Source organism: Linepithema humile, chromosome 4 (genome assembly GCF_040581485.1).
Source record: "Linepithema humile isolate Giens D197 chromosome 4, Lhum_UNIL_v1.0, whole genome shotgun sequence".
Taxonomy (NCBI): Eukaryota; Metazoa; Arthropoda; class Insecta; order Hymenoptera; family Formicidae; genus Linepithema; species Linepithema humile.
This window is the reverse complement of record NC_090131.1, coordinates 7730795-7754148: the sequence shown is the minus strand read 5'-3', so window position 1 is coordinate 7754148 and position 23354 is coordinate 7730795. Positions and strand designations below refer to the sequence as shown.

Sequence of the window (23354 nt, the reverse complement as noted above, 5' to 3'; positions counted from 1 at the left end):
GTTTTTTCGTCCACCCGCGCGTAGCGCGCGGTGAAAGAGTATTTTTACGAATATTATTCCGACGGTCGTTTGTGTGTTACGTTTGTATCTTTAGCAGTTGTACTATGCATTTTGAAATCGGGGTCAATGTGTCCGCGTCATGACTGTGCGAAATGCGGAGCCGAGCGCAAGTAACTGGCGAAACACGCGTTGCAATCTTTAGAAAACGCGACTTGTCGCGAGGTACTCGTTTTACAAAAACATGCGCGCGCGCGCGCACACACACATACAAGCAAATAGTTTTATGTCTAATTTATTCTCTCGCATGTGTCCGAAAGATCTTTGGACAAAGGAATATTTTCAAAGCGATTTGATGGCTCCCGCCGAGTGAATTTCATTACGAACAAGCTCCGAGAACACCTTCTGTCTCGTTTCTTCCGGAACGCTCACAGCGGAACAACCGTGGAATGGAGCTAATGGAAGCTGTTTTGGCGGCAACCCTTGCTATTAAACAAAACAAAGAGAGAGAGAGAGAGAGAGAGAGAGAGAGAGAGAGAGAGAGAGAGAGAGAGAGAGAACGGAGGGCGTTTTGTAAAACGATAGAAGCACACGCGCGTATGTGTGTGTATGCGCGCGACTGCTTTTTATGTTTATGTGTACGGAGTGACCCATGGGAGTCACGTATTTTTTTGTGAGCACAAGCCTGAAGCTAGCAATAAGAAAAACAGGAAATGTTTTCATCTTGATGCATAAATATTTTCTTTAGCCTGCAAACGTCGAATAAACGAATTTTAAAATGTTTCTTGTATTAAACTCAGTTTGGGCGTTCTATAATTCGCAATGAAAATTGAGGTGGAAATTCTGTTTCTAAGTTTGTGTTTTGTAAAAGCAGAAGACAGTTGGAAAATCGGAAATATTTATAAAATAAGCGTCGGTCGTCTGTATTTTGCGTGACATATTGATTCCTCAAATGTTTTCTATTACATAAATAGATTTTTATTTCCAATTCTAGCGCGAATTTTTAGTCGCTTTAAATGAGTTTTATATGGCACATGAAATTATAAGTAGAATTCTTTCCGCAGTTCTATTGCGATTTATAAAATACTCTAATTACTGAATTTCAGAAAATCCTAGAGTTTAATTTCGCTTCACATCGGGATAATCACTTTTTACATTTATAAACGCTTGTGAAATTCAGAAATATTCAGTTAACGTCAAATCGATTTGTCTCGCAATTACGCTGCAGAGCTTCTGGCTTTCTGTCTCCGCGCTAGTGAATCGCGGATTTTTTTCCCTCAATTTTTCTCGATTTTTGTCGATCACGTGAGAAATAGCAGGAAATCAAAGCTTTGCAGGCGTAAGCTTTAAACGCAAAGCTTTTTTTTGTGCAAAAGATACGTCAATGCTATTTGACAGAAGACGTAATATCCAGACTGAAAAGTTTACCATTATTTGTTCAATTTCTAAAACATATATGATTTTGTGTACGTACAAATGAAAAGAATATGTAAGGAAAGAAAGAGAAGCAGAATTTGTTTATATCAAATGAAATAAAAAGGATTGAACTTCCACGGAATTAATTCGGTTGCTGAAATAATGCAAGTGGATCGTGTGTAATTTAGGCGACAAATCCTCCGTCCCTTCCGCAAGGCTTCGTTTTCGGCCATAAATCCATCCGAGCATTTGCGAAATCGTGCACATCCGTCGAGTTGCATCCGCGCGAACCGTTTGATTCTCCCTCGCCGATAAATCACAGTTATTCGTGTGTGTTGGATTTGATGCGCTGTTAAGCGGTCCCGTATTTCAGGCATTAAGAGATTCAAGATTTGTGGAATACGAAGTGAAGGGATTTGCAGGGTAAAGGATTCATTCTCACGATGGAGGACGAGGCGAATTGCGAATGTACAGTTAAACACCGCCGTCTCATATCTTATTAAGCTACGGCGAATTGAAGTACACTATAGTGTCTAATTTTCTAAGCTTTATATGTTGCTGTAATTCTTAATTTCTTATAATTTATTTTATAAAGTACACTTTTTTGCAAAGAATCCCATATAAAAATTTAAACTTGCGACGAAGATGACATTTTCAAAGTTAGACGAAATTGGATTGTTGTGACGCGGTTATCGAGAAAAGCGCGAAGAAACTTTAATCGGAGACGACTTTATTTCGACCGCAAAAAGAGTCGACCCGCGTCAATCTCAATGTCGCTTTCATGAAGATTAGAGATCTCGGAATGAACGACATAAACCGTCTCGCGACGCTTTCTACTTCTATTGACGGCGAGGAGAAAAAAAAGAAATAAGGAACCTCGAAGGGAGCAGGATTGGTGTGATCGACGGAGTAACCGGGGAAATCTGCCCTTCTGAACGGGCAGCGAGCACTGCTTTCTCAGCCGTAATATTGGAAGTTTACGAGGTTTGCCGTAATCGAATCTCGTTATACGACCACAGAAGGCCTTTGGCAATCTGCTCAAGGGCCAGCGCGACGCCGGTGCCGCGGGAATACGAGCCTTACAAGAAGTAACGCGCGATACGGTTCGGCAACATTTTAAGCGGACGAGAATTGATGACAATTACGTCGTTCAGCGGAAAAATCGATTCGAGTGAAGAGGAAGTCTAACGTTTTCGCTACGCTCACAAAAATCTTACTATTAAAATAATGAAAAGAGCAACGTTTCTCTTTGTTTCTTAATTTTACGTCGATTAGATCGCAGTTGTTCGAGCGGCGGGAGATGCTAAAGTATTCGTGTTTTAATTATATTGCGATTATACCGTGCAAAGATACGGACGCACGACTTAAATCGAAATTGATTCCCGGCTTTGCGGGCACGCACGCCCGAGTATTTGTACCCGCAGTTAAGTTTCGAGGCAAGATAATGAGCGGAACGCATGGTGGTTGCATTTACCTTCGCCTCGTGTCGGCTAATTAGTTTATACGCGCATCGAGGAACTAATTATCCATTCAGAATAGACTTTCGTTTATGATCAATTTCCACCGTAAAGTGCATTGACCGCGTGGAACGTAACGACCGCCGGGAATATCTTGGAAATGTGTCTGCGGAAGAATTGCATTAATCCGTTGAAAAATGAGCGTATCAAAATAAATATTTGATACTCGGTATCGAGCCGTTAAAGCTTTGCCAACAATAAGTCCCTAACATTTTTAGCAATCGAATCGATCTGATAATTTTTTTTATGCATTTCAATTTGTCCTTATCTCGCAAATATATAATAATCTCGATATATCGCGAAAGATTACGTTAGAATGTATCTTATCTGTGACATGTTCACAGAAGTTTGCCACGTAGAATCTCTTATGTATACTAATCCGTTCGAAAAATCGGCAGATAAGATACGTTAAAGTGGCGATAAAGTGGTTTCTTCCGATGCGTCATACGTGGTTACGTAAACAAAAATAATTTTGCGAAGCTGAGCGGATTAAAAAGCGGGGAAATTCTAGGCGCACCGTGCAAATTTAATTAGGATCACCGAGAGTTCCATCCATTATCGTCGGCAAGGAGCTTACTTCGCCGCTTTTTCGACATGGTATTAATGAAAAATAATGCGCGCGCCACATGCGGGAATCCAACTGTCTGCTCGTATATTATGCATTATCTAGGAATCGCGAGATGAAAGTCTACGCGATACGTCGTGCATGAGTTTTAAAAGCGACAAACATGGAAATTGTGTAAAAAAAACTGACGTATGAACGCATTATTAGATAAAAGAAACCATAGTTTCGTAATTCCTAACATTTAGACACTAATTAGCGTCGAATTAAACTGCTTAGCGCGTTATTCGGCGCGGAATAATGATGTGACATTGTATGATACGGTAATCAGAGAACTACGGTGCGGAAGACTGCGCGTTTAGAGAGAATTCTAATTTTATCTTCACCACTTCATAATTTCGTTTAATTTTATGGCCTTTTATCGCGAGAGACGTATATTTTTTCTTGTGTGCTCGCTGATGTAATGAAAGTAGCGAGATAAGAGCGAGGCAGCATCGCAGAAATAACATTCTATTATTAAAGTGGATTATCTTTATGCAGTTTCGTTGCGTAGCCAGCGGCCTGAGACTTTACAGTTAGATCTGCACTTCATCGTAATGCGTAAGAGAAGTGCCGCGAACGCCAAGAAGGACATGAAGCCTTGAGAATTTCTTCACTCATTGTGATTCGCAAGAGAAATAAGGTCTCGTCCGCGCTCTTCCCGGCGCATTACAAACGGAGTTTCCCACACTGGTCGCTCGCCGCGGCCCAGTTTTGCATAACGTAAAAACGCACCTTCCGAAGGAAGATTTTAAAATGCCTTAGGTTCTTATTCTTTTCTTTCGAATGGATTACATCGCAGCGTTAAATGCCTCAAATTGAATCATAATAGCGTGAACAATTTCTTCTCCGTTCTTTCGAAAACATCCTCGTTGAGTTCAAAGTCTGGATTAAAATTTACTTTTTAAATTCACTGTGGTTCTAATTATATTTTGTATAAAATTAAATATAGAGAGTTTCGCAATACTTATTTCTACGAGCGGAAGAAATACAAGTTACATTAAATGATGCGCTCGATTCGCTCAGCATTTGAGATATTTAATATATAATAATGAATACAGAGCGAAGTAAAATAAACGTTGCAAAGTAAAATGCGTTACAATATGACAAGCTTAAAAATTTATTTTTCCATTTCTCAATGGCAGAACGTTAACATTACGAGCTCAGAAATTATTAAAAATCTATAAGAACGAAGCGAGTCGTCCATAACAATACAAGTCCTCCGAGGGCTGCCACGCTAATTGATAACGGGAGGCTCCCATTGCCATTACAGAGATCCTTACTGCAAACTGAACACTCCATATTATCAGAAACAAGATTAGAGAGAATGCCGAAACAGCCACGGAGGACAAACGAACTGCCTTCGGTATTTTCTGAAAAGATATTTCATTTATTACTATCTTGTTTGCTGTCGGCATGCGAGATATCAAAAAATGCTATATTAATTATATAAGTACAATCTACTTGGAGATAATTGATTACGCTTGCGCAGCATTTCGCAAAAAATAATTCAATAATTTATCATAACTACAATATTTACCAAAAATTTGTATGAATTAATCTTAAGAGAGACCTAATCTATTGAAAATCACGTATTTATGATTATTGACTCGAGTACTTACGGCCGTTACATGTCATGCAGGAACCCACCGAGGCCGCACAATCGCTCTTTTCATACGATTCGGGTGCATTTGCGCAAGTATTGCTTTGTTCCGAGCTGCAGGAGTAGCATCGTATTGCCTCGCCTTAGCAAAAAAAAAAAATTAGTGAAAATATTTTTGAATATATGACACTGCGTATTAAAACGAAGTTCAATAGATTTCCCGCATTCTGTTCATTAATCATGCATTGAAATAGTTTTGTCGATTGTGCGATCACCGCAATTTCGCATTTAATTCTTTATTTTATCTATTTCAATATTAATTGCACAGCAAACGGTGACTTTAAAAATTTCATTAGGCGAAAAGATGAGAGTCTAAGATTTCATTTTAGTGTAAACGCATGCAGCAAAAATTAGGCGTTACACAAATAATAAAACAGATCTTTATTTTAACTGGCAGCATTAATATTTATAAAATTGTTAGAAATTTAACAAAATTGCTGAAAGTTGATATTACATACCTGAGTGAAGAAGGGCGAGTGCGATAATCAAAATGGTGATCGTAGAGAAGCGAGCTCGGCTTTCCATATTTGATGATGCACTTCGATGTCCGTCGAGTTAAGAACTGCGACAGTATTTCGAAAGAGATCTATAGATAGATTTACAGCGAGGCTAGAGTTATCCTCGTTTTTCTTCGCAAAACTGTGCGATAAGATTACTATGTTAGTTTAGTTAGAAGGATATCGATGATATCACCTTCGCAGCACGGTTAAAACGCGAAAATTGAATTTGTCATCCGCCAATATCTCGTCACTGATAGCACAGATATTTATAGCTTTTCATTACACAGAGCAAACACGGTCTAAAAACATTTTTTAAGTTCAAATTCTACATTAAAATTCACTTGCAAAGTCACTGTGTATTTTATGATTTTTTTGGAAACTATAGCTTATAGATATTAAATTGAACGTAGTTTAATGATATCCATCTGTATAAAGAAACGGAAACCGAGTGATATATTAAATCCTTTCGGCAGTAATCAAATTATTCTGAAATAATAATAATAATAAATGCTGGGAGGAATGAAATAAAATACAAATTTGCCGCAAAAGAATGTATTAATGGAAAGGCAAGTCACAATGTTACACATTTAAGAATTAATAAGAATCTGCAAGAACGCCCATAACAGTGCGAGACCTCCTAAAGTTACCATGTTAATTGACATGCCATTAGCATTATTATTACATAAATCTCCATTACAATAATTGCAATCCATATTTTCGACTTCAAGCTTTTCCGTTCCAGCATAACCTGTTGCCTGTATGTTAGTATTAATCTTAACTTCAGCGCACGAACGCATGACGAGCTCACTCTTATTAGACAATTCTAGAAAAATATTTTGTTTATTATTAACAATGTAGTTTGCTGTTACGCTTAGCAAAATGTCGGAGTACGTTGCGGACTATGCGTACTTATATAAATGCAATGCAAAATTAAATATGTTAATTACTATACTAATTAATATACTAATTACTATACTAATTAATATACTTGTATAATTTTGAACATTTTACATAATCTTAGTATCTTAGTGCCATTATAACTTTTTGTATAGCGATAATGAAAAATAATCTGAAGCAAATTTTTTGATCTTTATAATGGCGGATAAAGAGAAGAGAGAAAAAAGAGAGATTAAAGCTCTCATGTAATATTTTGATTATAATTTATACGATTGATGTTAAATGAGACCTAATGCATTAAAAGTCACGAAATATATATTTATAATCATTCACTTGTGTACTTACTAGCTGTACATGTCGCACAATGGTTTAAAGGCGTCGGACAATCCATCTCATTTTTATCCGTGAGTTTTTCACAAGATTCGCCCACTTCCAAAGGGCAAACGTAACATTTTCTTGCTTCACCTTAAAAAGGAATAAAAAAAAATATTAATAAAAATATCTTCGCATATGCTGCGTCGTATATTGCAATAAAATTAACATTGTCTACATCCAATCTGTATTTATTACGCATTGAGGCAATTTCTTTATGCAACTGTTTCAAACATACAAGTTTAGCCATATTTTTTATTTTATCGCTTTTGATATATAAACCGCGCAGTAACGATTGTTAATCACCATACATATACTTTACGTTTTTTGAAGCAAAAATTCCACTATTCAAAAACACAAGAATTTAAGAATTAATAAAAATGTCCATAATAAATGTCCATTTTTTATATATAAATGCATGCGACAAAAATTGCGAAAATAATGGCGCAGAAATAAAAAATTGATTTTTCTAAAATTCTTATCGATGATTGTCATTAATAAAATTGCTAAAGATCAAATAAAAAGCCAAAAAATATCGCATACCTGAATGAAGAATGGCGAGAGCCACGAAAATGGCAATCATGAAGCAACTTTTCATTTCCATTCTTTTTTTTTTTTTATACGCCTTGATGCACGTCGGACCAGTAACTGTGGCAATTTTTTTTGGGAGGAACCAAGATATAGTTTATAACGTAATTCGCATAATTTTATCATATACTTTATACATTTGCGATAACGTATGTGATAAGATTATCATAGATTAGGCGGAAGGATATCGATATTATTATCTCTACAAGGCGATTGAAACATGAAAAATTATCAATAATCCACCGCTCAATGCCTTGTTAGAATTTTTGTTATATAAATTAAATATTAAAGATGCAAAAATCTGAGTAATTGTTACTTCTTCAATCTGGAAACTTATTGAAAACTCTTATAAAACACGATGTTTCTATACGATGTTTCTATACGAAACATTGAAAATTTCGCACTAACAACCAGCGATGCTCGGCAAGCTTCTTCATGATATAATCATTGATATAATCTTATAAAACAATTTCTTATGAATATTATATCAGTTTCAAAATCAAAAAAATATCACTGAAATATGTTATTTATTTCTTTGAGTAACTTTTATAAATTGTTAGCAGTATAATAGATATCAACTTCAAAATATGTTAAATAATAATCTAACAAGAATTACCACAAATATATTATTTATATATTAATTTAATTTTCACCTGACGATAGTTGAGTCTTTAGACACCCACGAGTTAAATGTGAGTAACTATAAAAACAAACTCAAATAAGAAAAATGTGTCTGTGACACCGTAGGTAACACAGTTAAACGAAAAATAGCTTTTTTTTAAACTCAAGAATGTGAGGTATCTCCTTTTATAGTTTTTTTAATGCTGAATACAATGCCGGTTTCAAAAATGCTCCATTACGTCACAATTTCGAAAAATTTAAGGTCAAAGTTGTAAGAAAGTTTCTTTTTTTTTACAAATAAAGTATATTACTAGAAACACATATAATAGTAAGGCTCCATATGATAACAATCAAGAAATATAATTACTAGAACTAGAAATATATTACTAGAACTTTTAACTCTCAAAAGGAACTTTTTGGATTTATTACGGTTAACAAGATTTTGATTAAATATTGTGTTTGTTACACCGCAAGCAGATTATAAATGGAACTAACAACTGCGAATAATTCACTGAATATTTTCAATTTATGTGGAACACATAATGATTTTCAAAATTGCTTACTACGAATGTGATGTCAAAATTGACAAATTAAAATTGGCGGATTTAACATGGTAGATATCAAAATAATAAACGGTTGTAATTTTTGTGAAAATTTGTATTTAAGAATTGTCGAGGTTGCTGAATACGAATCTGATATCAAATTTGACAAATTATTATTATTATTATTATTGTGATATTTACCATGTTGAATCCGCCATTTTAAATTTGTCAATTTTGACATCACATTCGTAGTCAGCAATTTTAAAAATCAAATTATGTATATTATAAATTAAAAATATTCTATGAATTATTCGCAGTTCTTGTAATCTGCTTGCGTTGTAACAAACACAATATTTAATCGTCAAAATTTTATTAATACAAAATCTTGTAATAAATACAAAAAATTTCTTTTGAGAATTAAAAGTTCTAATAATATACTTTATTTAAGAAAAAGAACTTTTCTAACACGCCGCATATCATAGTTATAACATGGTCGAGTACATCAGAATAGCTCTTTTTTACATCTTTGACTTTGAATTTCTCGCAATCGTGACGTGATGAAGCATTTTTGAAACCGGTATTGTATTCAGCATCAAAAAGACCACAAAAGAGGACACCTCGCTTTCTTGAGTTTTTTTTCTGTTGTACTGTGTTATTCAATCAGAAAGTATTAATACACGTCAAGATTGATCTGACCATTGCCTTTCGTTTTCTGACTGTGAGAGTTAAACATGAAAAAGGACAAATTCTATTTTAATATCAAAGAAGTGGAAAATAATAAAGAGTTACTCAATTTATTTTTAAGAATTTATTTAACATAACATGAATTCTCGCGAAAAGAATTTAACAACATTTAATGTAACATGAATTCTTGCCAGATTACTTATAAAAATATAGATATTTTTTTCAATAAAATAGCATATATTATAATGTTATAAGTTTAAGAATTAATTTATGAAAGTAAATGCAGTCCATGACAGCACAAGGAATCCTAAGATTGTTGTATTAATTGATACCGCAGTAGCACTATTGCATTTGTCAGTATTGCACTTTTGAAATTCGACACATTTGTCTACTTCGGTATTATTGATCACCGAACTAGGACAGCCTTCCACGGTGTTAAGAACGCACTGACGCACGATGACAATATTGTTTTCCAAATCTACGAAAAAAGATTTTTTGTAAATAATGTTCTTGTGTACGTGTTGATATGCAAAGCGGGATATCGAAATATTATGCTACTAAAAATTCTGCTGTTTAATATGCAAGAAGGCAGCTTTTCCAACATTTCTTAAAATATTTTCTATTACATTATTAGTGCAGATTTTTATACTATATCGAACAATTAATTCAAACAAATGCTCCCACATCTATGATAGCAAATGATTGAAAGGAGAAATTCGAGTTTTTATGTAACATTTTAATAAACATGACTTATATTTGATTAGAACAATTTATAATTTGCGACAAAACTTTAAATAGCAATTTGTTTATAATTTTATATACTAGAAAATATTTAAAGAATCTAGTCACATATGTATAAATACTTATCATTAATATGTACATATTCTAAATTATATGTACATATTCTAAAGTTAGATGCTACAAGTTGCCTAAAGTAAGTAATTATAAATGGAATCTTAGATAGAAAATTCATTGTTTTTTTAAAGCCACAGAATATTTATCCACTTGAGTACTTACTCTGTTTTATCACGGCACAAGCCCATTCTGGTTTGTCTTCTGCAAATGATCTCAAAATGCTTCTACGCTGTCTATTGCGTACGTTTCGAACTGCAAATGTTCCATCCAAAAAAAACATATAATAAATATTGTATATTGCATACTACAAATTACAGTACATTATATATTGCTCAGAATTTGCTTAACAAAAAGATTGAGAAGTCAAAGAGTCAAGATACTTAAATTGATTAAACATTATATTAAACTTTCAATTAATTGCTCGTCTTTTCAACAATTATCAATTAAAGTTTAATCGTAGAAGAAAAGTCAGCATGTTCATCCTTTACGTTAGGCCAAGTAATTTGTCAATTATAAGAAATTTTTTCTTTTAATAATAACAATTTAAAGAAGTATATAAAAATAAATATTATTAAAAATATTTTGCATATTCCAAAAATTTTCTTCTAATGTGATCAATGTTATTATACAGTTCTTTCACTGTGCAAACTAAATTGTGCTGAAACTTAATTATTTGGATGCATTTAATTTAATATTTTGACTATCATAATTATGTATGCGTGATTTTGTTCTGCTAGCAACAATCGACGGATATATCCATGATTTTACTTGCATTGTATCATCGTCCAAGCTCATAAATCTAATGTTTATTCAAAAAATACTCTGATTTTGTTAAATATAATCTAAGCAAAAATTTTCAACTGTTAACCGAAAATTTTTGCGTGAAATTGGCAGCTGTCAGTGTTAATTTATTTTTATAAGTACTCTGTATTCTGTACGAACCTTGAATATTATTTGAGCTGTTTTCACTATTTTTGTCATCTGGTTCAGTGATCGATGGCGGAGCGGTCGACTGCGTCGTTGGCGAAGCGGTCGACGGCGGCGTCGTTGGCGAAGCGGTCGACGGCGGCGTCGTTGGCGAAGCGGTCGACGGCGGCGTCGTTGGCGAAGCGGTCGACGGCGGCGTCGTTGGCGAAGCGGTCGACGGCGGCGTCGTTGGCGGAGCGGTCGACGGCGGCGTCGTTGGCGAAGCGGTCGACGGCGGCGTTGTTGGCGAAGCGGTCGACGGCGGTGTCGTTGGCGAAGCGGTCGGCGGCGTCGTTGGCGAAGCGGTCGACGGCGGCGTCGTTGGCGGAGCGGTCGACGGCGGCGTCGTTGGCGAAGCGGTCGACGGCGGCGTTGTTGGCGAAGCGGTCGACGGCGGTGTCGTTGGCGAAGCGGTCGGCGGCGTCGTTGGCGAAGCGGTCGACGGCGGCGTCGTTGGCGAAGCGGTCGACGGCGGCGTCGTTGGCGGAGCGGTCGACGGCGGCGTCGTTGGCGAAGCGGTCGACGGCGGCGTCGTTGGCGAAGCGGTCGGCGACGTCGTTGGCGAAGCGGTCGACGGCGGCGTCGTTGGCGGAGCGGTCGGCGGCGGCGTCGTTGGCGGAGCGGTCGGCGGCGGCGTCGTTGGCGGAGCGGTCGGCGGCGTCGTTGGCTCGGTGGTTGTCGTCGCCGAACAATCTACTATATAATCTTCCAACGGTCCGCTTTCACACCCTTCATCGTCTAACGAGTTGCATTGGTAACATTCCAATGCCTTTCCTTAAAAAAATAGATTAAACAATATTAATAAAAATACCTTTGCGTAGGACAGTGTAATAAAATAAAATCACTTTAAAAAACTGTAGCAATCTCTTTAGATTGTTATAAATGTGGTAACATCTTTTATATTTGATTATTTTCAATATTAGCTGCACAATAATTGATGACGCCTGTCAATAATTATATACAAACATCACTAAACACAGAAATGGTGATTAAGAATGACACTTTGTAGGATGTACATATAATATGCTCCGTCATCTAGTTTTTTAAAATTCTAAGAAGTTCAACATTTAGCAAAATTCTTATTGTGATCAAAGAAATAGCCCAAAATTTATATCACGTACCTGAGTGAAGAAAGACGATTGCAATCACCAAAGTGGCAATGGCAAACAAACGGCCCTGTTTTCCCATCTTTGGTACACCTTGACGTCGGAATGACAACTGTTGCTGTACCTCGAGAAATCTGGATACACTTTTCAACGTTATCATCGATTTTTATCATATAGCTTACTGCGATAAACATTATATTATCGACCGTATAGTTTCTATCAATACTATCACCTCCACAACGAGATTAAAACGAGAAAAATCATAGATTTACTATCCCCAATACTTTTTTGCAACTTTGCCACACATGACGTGAAAACGGTTCCATTTAAAAACGTTTCTTTACTAACAATAGAAAAGAATTGATATTTAAGGAATGTATAAATGCAATATGACGAACATAATGTAGGCTTTTGTTCGAAGGTCAGCACAAAGTAAAATTGACAACGTGTCTTTTCTCAGCAAGCGTAATTTAAAGTTCAACTACGCACATACTAGCAGTTCTTAAAATTCAAGAGCTATCAATTTTACAACTTTAATAATAGTCAGGGAGTGTAATATTTGCTCGAGCATCGACGTTTATGATGAACATAGTGTAGATTAGAAACTGCACCGCCCTCTAATATTGTCATTAATTTTAATGTTTCGAAAAATTTCACATTGAGAAATTTTTTACGTGCAATTTTTTTGAGTATTGTATTAATTTTGTAAAATTCAGTGTAATACCTTTTTTATTATACAATTGATAGCAGCACGAAGTAAAATTGACATGTCTTTTCTCAGCAAGCGTAATTTAAAGTTCAATTACTCACATATCAACGGTTCTTAAAATTCAAAAGCTGTCAATTTTACAACTTTAATAATAGTCAAAGAGTGTAATATTTGATCAAGCATCGACGTTTATGATAAACATAGTGTAGATTAGAAACAGGAACTGCACTGCCCTCTATAATATTGTTATTAATTTTAATGTTTCAAAAAATTTCACATTAAGAAATTTTTTTACGTGCAATTTTTTTGAGTATTGTATTAATTTTGTAAAATTCAGTGTAATACCTTTTTTATTATACAACTGATAGCAGCACGAAGTAAAATTGACATGTCTTTTCCCAGCAAGCGTAATTTAAAGTTCAATTACTCACATATCAACAGTTCTTAAAATTCAAGAGCTGTCAATTTTACAACTTTAATAGTAATCAAGGAGTATAATATTTTTATTATAATACATATTTTGGATCTTACAAATCCAAGAATCCATCCAAAGTATTCATCAATATAAACCCAAGAAAAAATCTGTTACGCTCTAAGCAACCGTTTTCATGGACCATCAAGCGTGACGTCATCGCTCACTTGGCGCACGGGGAAGTATTTTAAATTCAGTTACGAATTATAGTTAACGTTACAAGAAGTACGCGTTACCGTAACATCTGCATTTTTCGCGTATTCAAGCACGATAACTGCGCGACCGTTAGTTCAACGCAATACTTTGTATCATACGTCATCGTGAGCACTTTAGAGTCACAATTAAAAATCATAAAAATGTAACGTGTGGTTTTTTAAAGATAAGCAGTAGCAAAAGACGGTGATAAGAACCAGAAACGATGATTGAGCGCAAAAGATATTACAAATTAATGCACAAAGATTATATAAATCTTTTCGGCCACAATTTTGGGCCTTCTTTAGTTTAACAGAATGTAATGAAAGAAGGCAACGATTCAGATTGTATAGGAAATATTAAAAATTATATAAAAGTGGATTAAACATAAAAAATTTAAATAACAAAAAACAAACTCACTGATCGCAAATCATCAAAATCACCAAAATATGAAAATGACCAAATGATTATGTACAATTTTATTTTGATTAAAAATTGATTTTGTAATATCTAATTTTTAATATAAAATATCTGGACACAAATAATAAATTTCCACTAAAGTGATGTTCAATTAAAGAAAGCGATTTGCTATTGATTTACATTTTACATTTTACTTTAATATCGGTGCAATCTTACACGAATGTATAACAGCAGATCACCTGATAGTATTTGACTGCTCTTCAGCGTGACGATTCGATAAATGATAAAGTAAATGCAATGATCTCCGCAAGTGAGATGACGGAATCAATTTCCGTTTGCGATGAAGTGTGTGAAAGTAAAGCTTGTAAGATCATTTGATAGATAAGGTATCACATTACGTGAGCTACGGCGAGCGCTTCGTAACAAATTGATTTACCTCTTTGTTGCAGCAATTTCGCAAAGTTATCTTAGAAATGTTTCCGCTTAGGATTTTTCAATTTTATTTAAAACATTTACCGACCGTCCAAAACGTCCGTACATTCAGTTTTTCTCGCCGAAACGAGAAGTGACATAATTTGCGCCTTCGATTCGCAGTTGTAAAATGGATGCGCTAGTTAATTTTGCGAAAACACTAAGATATAAATAAATAAATAATTAAATGTTGTCCTGAATAAAAAGACAGCTAACAGATAACTGACTCGGCTCAATTCTTAAAACGACAACGATATGTATCGATATTTATCAATATCTGAATTGTTATTTACACAAACTCGCGACGACCGATACATTATCACTTTTTCAAGTATTAATTTTCCTCATGCTGAGTAGAATTTTTATTGCGTAAAATCGCAAAAACATATTGCAAAAAATAACCTGATTTTTAAAATAAAATACATACATTTTTGTCATTTAAAATTGACAAGCTATTTGTAACAAGTATTGTTACTTCAATCAATACTTAAACAGAATGTATTATCAGAGTGGCTCAATATTTTCAGCCTCGGGCTCTCCGAGGCGGATTTGCGGCCTAAAATGTTAGAAATGGTACGCTCCTCGAACCTAACCGTGTCGGACAATACGCACTCCTTGCGAGAACGGCAAAACCGGGGAACGATTATGTCGTGAAAGGGGAGAGCCCTACGCGCACAGCGGGTGTTTGCCAGAGCGTGAAGGTATTCGCTTCCCACGCTTAAACCGTAGAATAACAATGATGCTCACGGATGCATGCGCATCCTCGCCGTCTGCGCCGTTGCCCAGCGTTAACGTGTGCTCCGTTCCGTGCTTCTTCCAATCCCACCCCGCTAAACCGGCTCTTTTTGATCAGACGCTAGAACGCGGAGCGGCGATTCTCCCTTTCCACTTGTGTCATTTATCTAAGCATAAGTGGATCGTCTTTGCGAACGGTACTTCTAACCAAAGACGCGATTAGGAATTAACGGATTGCTGCGAAATGTGTGATTCATCTTTCCACTTTTTTAATCAACGGATAATACGATTAATACAACGATAAATACAAGATCTGCGGATAATTAATATCGATTAACGTATGTCAATATGTGCTTCCATGTTTTACTTACAGCGAAATACTGTATCAATGAGATAAGAGTATCGGATCGATATCAATGAGCTGCGGATTTATAGATATGTGTAATTGCGAAATATCAGCCATATGTTGCAATGACAAACGCGATCGATATGTCGGACAAACATGTAATGCTAATGAACGGTAATGTATCGCGAAAATGCCCGTCATTTGCGAATACCGCGATATTTCCGTATCTAATTATACTTTCCTCAATAGATCAAAGTCGTTTAGCAGCGAAAGCGTAGTGCACTTTTAATCCATTAGAGTTCGTTGACATGCGCATAGACTAATTTTTTTCAAGAGAAACTCACGCTGAAGAGGCTATAAATTTTGTTCAATATAATTAGCTCCGTAATTGTATAGATTATAATTAATTTATCTCTCCTTCTTATGAGAATTTTCTAACATTCACAATCGCGCGGTAGGCTTTTTAATAGAAAATACGAGACAGCTCTAAACAAGATACAATCTTGCTTATCGATTTTCCTGAAGGTTTATTCGTGCGATAATCGTTGACAGTAAAAGTTTCAACGACTGTGATTTTGCTCGCATTTGCGAACGTAACGGCTTTTTTCGCAGTATGATGATTTCGCGATGCGTGGAGATGTGTACAGAATACTGAAGAAGGCGCGGAAGACACGTAAACTATATACAGATATATTCCGGGAAACATCGAGGCGACATAAAGTTGCGTGCCAATTGTGCGCCAGTCGCTAGGAGATGTTAAAGTGCAACTCTGCAGCGCGCGAGACGAGATTGTCAGAATTAAATCGACATCTCAACATGTTGCATCGGCACTCCGATCGATCTGTCACGTGCAGAGATAAACTTATAATAACGTATCTAGGAAACCGATATCTCGCGAAAATTATACAATTTCTGACAATATTGAAATTTTCAACAATATTTAAAAATGTTTTGATACAAACGAATCGATAAAATTTATCTGAAGAGCGCGATATGTTTCATGCTATATATAATTAGGATTTTATCAATATCATTTATATTAATATAATCGCTGCAGTTTACGCGATGCACATATTTTTCATTAAAATAATATCGAGATTGTGTTTTATTGTATTTAATATTCAACGGTTCGAATAATGTATTGTGAAATAATTCATCATCGAAGCTGCACTGTAAAAAAATGTTGCACTCTTGGACGAAAATTTTTCAATTCCGCAAGATTTTCTGATTCTACTTTATGTGGCGTTGCAACACAAAAAGATAGCGTTTTTCGTGCAGAATCTCATTGGACAGCGAGAGAAGAGTCTCATATTTTTCCGCGTTCTGTTAATCCACGCGCCAACTGAGCGCTGAAGGAGATAGAGTGGCCAATCCTAAACCAGTTGTGAACTAATCCCATGATCTTTCTGCGAGATTCGCGCACAATGCGCTCCGTTAAATTAATATTAACCTTCCGTAGCGTTGCTATTCCGCGAGCATTCTTACGTTTTATCGCGTATTCCGCAACAGCTCGAGATTTCTCTCTTGTTATTTCACTGTCCGACAAACTTCATATTTTCGTTTTATCCACCTCGCCCAGTTCGCGGTTTCGCTAAAAACTATTTTTATAGTATTACATTAAACGGGAATATATAAATAAGATTGTCGGTGGGAGATGTCGAAGGAAAATATGGGTGAAATTGAGAAGGTGTGAAAAACGAGTGATACTTTGATCCCGTCGGGAAAAGTTTGTTTCTGAATTCCAGATCGAAACGTGATAGAAAGTGAGTCGACAATGAATAATGTATCTGATAAGATTTAGATGACATCCAAATTTAGACTGGTTATCTTTTTGACAGCTTTTTACAGAAGCACATTTCGATATCTTTTACAAAATGCCTGATATTCTAGTTACACATATTTATATAACTCTGTGCATATGAAAATTGTACAAGCGATTAATAAGCGATAATTTCTTAAAAGCATAATTATACAGGTATCGACGGCGTTAGTTAACATATTTCATCGTTAATTAATGTGACTCATTTATTTGCAAGTCAAAGATAAAAAGTACGACACTGTTAAGTGCACGATACTTTATCATTCTTATTCGAAACGTAGAAATTCCTAAGAAATGCAAAATTTCTATGACGCATCCGATGTAATATCGTTATCAGATAAGATCGTTATCAGATAAACGTAAGTGTATTTAATAAAGCAATGACTTATATGTAATTTTTTTATACGAAGATTATTCTTGGCAAAAATGTGAAATATCAATTAAAAATGTTGTGACATCAAGGAAATAAAAGGTCAGATTTTATTGTGCTTAGATTGGCGACACAATTTCCGCAATTTTATAAAAATGTCTGTATATAAAATATTTCGAGCCAAGATACGTCATTCACGTCACATAAATGTGTGAATAAGATTAATATTCTAACGACTGATAAAACTCATTTGAGAAAAATAATTTTAAAAAATTAAAAATTTAACATGAAAAGAAGCGATGTGGAAATAATTAACGTTATGGTCGAAACTTTCAACGTTGTATGTACATTAATATTTTTTGTAACAAATTTTCATTCACAATTGCAGCCGGTAATATTAGCACTTTGTTGCATGAGATAATGAGTTGTAAGTACATATTCGTAGCAATGAAATCGACAACGGTCGCTAAAATCATTTATGGCCGGTGTACGTGGGTCGCAAAGGTCTTAGAATCAGTACCTCAACATCACTACAAAGGTATAATTATCATTTATCACTAATGCACGGACTAGCCGCCATTTATGATTTGACGACGATAGCGTGCTCGATACAACTTTATGACGTGTAAAGTACAATTTTTATCGAAAACCGCGCCGCAGTATTATTGCTTTATTGCTAGGTCGGTAAAAAAAAAACCGCAGATTCGAGCGGTCAAGCGCATTGTTTCCATCGTCGAAGAGGAAGAACGCCACTCTAACGCTGAAAAATTTTAATGATAGAGTCGAATGCGTGGGCTGTCGAAATGAGCGATAATATATTAACAATGCTAACTCTTTGTGCGCGGATAAAATAAAAAGCGCAAAGCGCCGGGACGACGCACGGTAAAGTATACACGTGCGCATCGAGATGCGCACGTGCAATAAGCGAACCTTCTATAAATAGATAGGAATAAAAGCATGACGAAACGGGTGTTTTTTAATAGAAATCAGTAAGGAGGAACGCACCCGTGCTTCCCGCACCGATTTGAATTTCACAGGAATCAGGGAAGAGTCACTAATTGCGCCCTGCGCAATCCTATACATATTAAAGGCCAGTATCGCGTAATCATATCTGAATTATAAAAGTAAAGCAGCTTATGGCGTTTGTTGATAAGCATTTATACTAGCCGTGAAGGTATGCGCTAATTGCAATCATTAAAACGAGATTTTGCCGATCCCTTACAACTCATCGTCAATTCGATGCAGCATTCTACAGCGAAATGTGCCTCGGCTGTAATTTATTTCTTACTATATTATCTTAATTATCTTAATTTCATGATGCTAACAGATTGCGCTTCCGCACTTTCAGCACTTTCTGCAATATTAGAAACATTATTAATTAGATACGAACGGATAATAAAATGCGAGATAATATCGGCGTATTTTTTTTTTACTAATTCTGACTATTCATGCTGTTTTTTGTATAAAGTTATAAGTTTTAGGTCACTACGAAATGATATTAAGTCATGAAATAATGTCATGAAGTAATGCATGAAGTAATATATATTCTGCACGATGCGACTATTAAATTTTTAGCGTTCCTCTTCGTACGCAATAAAGTTAGGATTATTGTAAAGTAATCTTGCATACTTTCATTACAGTGTTATGGAATGCTAATCGTAAAATATCGCATAGCATCCATATTTTAGTGAGACTCAACTTTGAATAGAATTTTTATCTATATTGCGTTTGCACGAATCAATGAAAAGAGTAAAGTCATTTTTTACATGTTAAAAATATTTAGACCATGAAATAAATATTTTATAAATTGTGACATTAATTTTATTATCAAGAATAGCGCAAATGTAATAACGCTGTTGTGATTGTTCGTTATTAAATATTGCAATTTTACATGTTTATCATGCACAATGCATCGTAATAATAAAATAAAAAGTGCAATATTTTTTTTAATCAGCATATATGTTTCAAGCTATCACCTTACAAAGCGTGAAATTTTTTATTACAACTTAGAAAATAAAATGTTGATTATTTTATTTTATTTTATTTTGTATTTCTGATATAGTTTATTACGCTGATATGGAAATACAGATTTTCCTATAAATACGGTAGTCAACGCGCGAAAAAAAAGTAGGTAAGTCGTCTACGTAGTATTAAAACGTAATATACAAGAAGGTCAATATGAGATCTCTAACTGTATTAATTATGTTTGCGCTCGCTATCGCAGTTATTATTCCATTTAATGGAAACTCTGCAGTTTCTGCCCTGGCTAATTTGGAACCCAACGTTGGTCTGGATGTCGGAGCTGACGTTGATCTGAGTCTCGGAACTGACGTTGGTCTGGATGTCGGAGCTGACGTTGATCTGAGTGTCGGAACTGACGTTGGTCTGGATGTCGGAGCTGACGTTGATCTGAGTCTCGGAACTGACGTTGGTCTGGATGTCGGAGCTGACGTTGATCTGAGTCTCGGAACTGACGTTGGTCTGGATGTCGGAGCTGACGTTGATCTGAGTCTCGGAACTGACGTTGGTCTGGATGTCGGAGCTGACGTTGATCTGAGTGTCGGAACTGACGTTGGTCTGGATGTCGGAGCTGACGTTGATCTGAGTGTCGGAACTGACGTTGGTCTGGATGTCGGAGCTGACGTTGATCTAAGTGTCGGAACTGACGTTGGTCTGGATGTCGGAGCTGACGTTGATCTGAGTGTCGGAACTGACGTTGGTCTGGATGTCGGAGCTGACGTTGGTCTGGATGTCGAAGCTGACGTTGATCTGAGTGTCGGAACTGACGTTGGTCTGAATGTCGAAGCTGACGTTGAGCTTGGGGATGAGAGCAAGGAGATAGCTAAGAATGCCAAATCTCATACTGGGCAAAAGTTGTTAAAACAAAGCAAAACCCAGCTTAGCGCTCAGATCGAACGCTTGGCTGATGTCAACGTTAATCGTCCCTTGGCTATCAAAAAGCCCTTGAGACTTCCGAAAATAGACAAGAAACATAAGAAAATAGAAACAATCAAAGGAGTTATTGAACAACTGAAGTCGCGATCAAAGAAAGAGGTATGATAAAATACTTTATTTAATATCTTAAATAATAGTTTATAATAAATAATGCATTAATTAAACAAATAAGATAGTCGATAAACAAGATTATACGTAGAAAGTTGCACATATGTAAACTGATTTGATACAATCAGTAATACATTTTTATTCTTTTCTATAAATCTTCGATATCATATTAAAATTTATACGATATAAGATAATTGAAACGTTTATTAAAAACTATATAATTATATATTTTAGAAAAATATAAAAGAAACAAAAATATGCAAGTGCAAATAATATGATATGCTTTAAGCAAGCAGTTCAGAACAATTTCAGAGGGATTTCCAAATGTGATGTGGATAATATTGAAATCTTGGATGCAATAAAATTTTACAATTTTTTAGTTATGTAATATTTGTTGAATAATTGAATACTTAGTAATTTTTTAAATACACATAACACAGCAAAATACATTAACCTTAAATTATTTAATAACACCTCCCAAAATTATTAAGTGCAACTAAGAAAACAGAATAACGTTGAAAATTACAAGACTTTCTAAATGGTAGTCTTGCTTTTGTTAAAAAAATAATGATTACCAAATTTGCAGAAAAACGTATATCTCAAAAAACAAAAATTATTGGAAATAAAAAATTAAAAGTATTATTCTTTTTTATACTTGATCCGTTAATTCTGTTACTACAATCTTGGGCAGAAATTTTGCAACTTATATTTTCAGTGTAAATCACATACAATTTCGATACGTGTGGCGTAATTGTAAAATGCGGAAACGCATAAAGCGTATGTAAACCGCGTCCATCACAAATTTCGTAAATGCGAGTGCTAAACGTGTCCTGCGAAAAATGCGACTGACTGCCAGTAATAGGAAAATTATGTCGACATTATCCTTCGCTCGTCACGCAGTTACCTTACAAATTCAACAAAAACTTTGAGCTTATAGTAAATATTCTGCGAATAAAAGCGATTTCAAGTTGGTTTATTTCTATGTGATGCATTTAACCATGCAACACATGTCTACGGCGACTGCTTGTCTCCGCATCTTGTTCGCTCATTTATTTATGAGCCTAACCTGCTTTGAATAATTTATTCACTGTTTCCAGCACCGTCTCCAACTTTCCGCTATCTCCGCGAACTCAATTTCAATATAACGAACAAACTGGTTGAAAAATAAATAATGTATGACAAATCGAAAGTCCTTCCTCCTCTGCTCTCATTTCTATCGCTACTTATCGATATTTGCCGCATAAACATGACACTTTTAGCAATCACGAGATAAGTGATTTGCCGAGATTAGTCTGTCAAACAACAAAGTCCATAATCCAACCCAGATAAAAATTGATAGCGAAAAATAATGTCATCAAATTATTTCACAATTATAACCGTGTCATCATCAGGAAAAAATGTGCAATTGTTACAAGACGGTAAGGTGTTGAAAATATACATACGCAGAGACTTTTTTGCAATAATTTTCACAGCGGATTGAATCCACTTGCGCAGAATCTACAGTCAACTTGCAATGCCTTCGAATTAATTTTCCACCGGGATAGGAAACATATCACGTCGAAATAATTCTTCCGCTGAGGCTCAGCAGAAGTCTCTGCAAGAAATTAGAGCGTGACCAGCCTACATCGCGAGATTACGAGCACGGAATCACACAGTGTCGGCCAAGTTCAGGGCCGGCGAGATCCGATGTGCCATTAAGTTTTACAAAACGAGATTCCGTGTGTATTCACCGCTCAGTCCACGCCTCGACTACTTTCACTCGATCATGATTTGTGCGAAAGCAGACATCTGCGATCACGCGTGCAGACTATTGACGATTGATCTGTTAGTGACGGGAAGTATCGACACTCTTTTTAATTGTTGGCGTCAAATGTTTTTTTAGCGAATTAGATTTGAAAATTCTGGATGCTTAAATTAAAACCTTATTGCAGCATGAATAAAACTAATTATTTTTCATTTTTATCAAATAAAGTGTGGCTCACGATAGATTATTAACATATGAATAATAGTTTACGAGCAATTCTATACTACATTGTGCAATTTAGTAGGTAACAAGAGATTGATATTAATATGCAAAACATATTTGCATATTATTAATATATTATGTATCTATGTTTCATACATTTGTTAATACTAGATATTCTGTTATAAGACATATGTGGCAAAATGATTATTACATATTATATCCTATATAATTTCGACACCGAAGATATTATGATATTTCGACCCTACACACAGAAAAATATCATTCTATTGCTAAGAAAAGTAATTACTCGGCTTACTTTTCTTTTTTTAAGTAACAATTATCTTTAATAAGGAATATTTTCTTGATAATAGTCTTAAAATATACTCATCACAAATTTTGGATAAACTCATTATCATATACTCAAAAGAAGTAATTATTTTTTGGTAAAGAATATTATAAAATTGTA

The 23354-nt window shown here is 35.3% G+C and overlaps 2 protein-coding genes across 2 annotated transcripts; one reads left to right on the top strand and one right to left on the bottom strand.

The window, feature by feature from the left end:
* Positions 1-4625: 4625 nt before the first annotated feature.
* Positions 4626-14424, bottom strand: LOC105677783 (uncharacterized). The gene is made up of 9 exons (XM_067353758.1): positions 14358-14424; positions 12341-12459; positions 11196-11993; positions 10416-10505; positions 7507-9876; positions 6937-7056; positions 5653-6517; positions 5154-5276; positions 4626-4904 (listed from the first exon to the last, which is right to left on the bottom strand). Exons 2-5 carry the CDS (start codon positions 12405-12407, stop codon positions 9662-9664), a joined length of 1170 nt encoding a protein of 389 aa, XP_067209859.1. The 5' UTR covers positions 12408-12459; positions 14358-14424; the 3' UTR covers positions 4626-4904; positions 5154-5276; positions 5653-6517; positions 6937-7056; positions 7507-9661.
* A 5570-nt stretch (positions 14425-19994) lies between these two features.
* On the top strand, positions 19995-21369 carry LOC105677662 (type VI secretion system spike protein VgrG1b). The gene is made up of 2 exons (XM_012376419.2): positions 19995-20913; positions 21157-21369. The coding sequence occupies exons 1-2, from the start codon at positions 20038-20040 to the stop codon at positions 21193-21195; spliced, it is 915 nt and encodes a 304-aa protein (XP_012231842.2). The 5' UTR covers positions 19995-20037; the 3' UTR covers positions 21196-21369.
* The last annotated feature ends 1985 nt before the right edge of the window (positions 21370-23354 follow it).

Bases quoted from the DNA above. Each gene is read 5' to 3' on its own strand.
- LOC105677783 (XM_067353758.1), bottom strand. From the start codon at position 12,407: ATGGGAAAACAGGGCCGTTTGTTTGCCATTGCCACTTTGGTGATTGCA. The intron at 11,994-12,340 runs GTACGTGATATA...TATTTTTTTAAG, and splicing joins AATCGTCTTTCTTCACTCAG to GAAAGGCATTGGAATGTTAC. The intron at 9,877-10,415 runs GTAAGTACTCAA...CTTTTTTCGTAG, and splicing joins TTGTGCCGTGATAAAACAGA to ATTTGGAAAACAATATTGTC.
- LOC105677662 (XM_012376419.2), top strand. From the start codon at position 20,038: ATGAGATCTCTAACTGTATTAATTATGTTTGCGCTCGCTATCGCAGTT. The intron at 20,914-21,156 runs GTATGATAAAAT...TATATATTTTAG, and splicing joins AGTCGCGATCAAAGAAAGAG to AAAAATATAAAAGAAACAAA.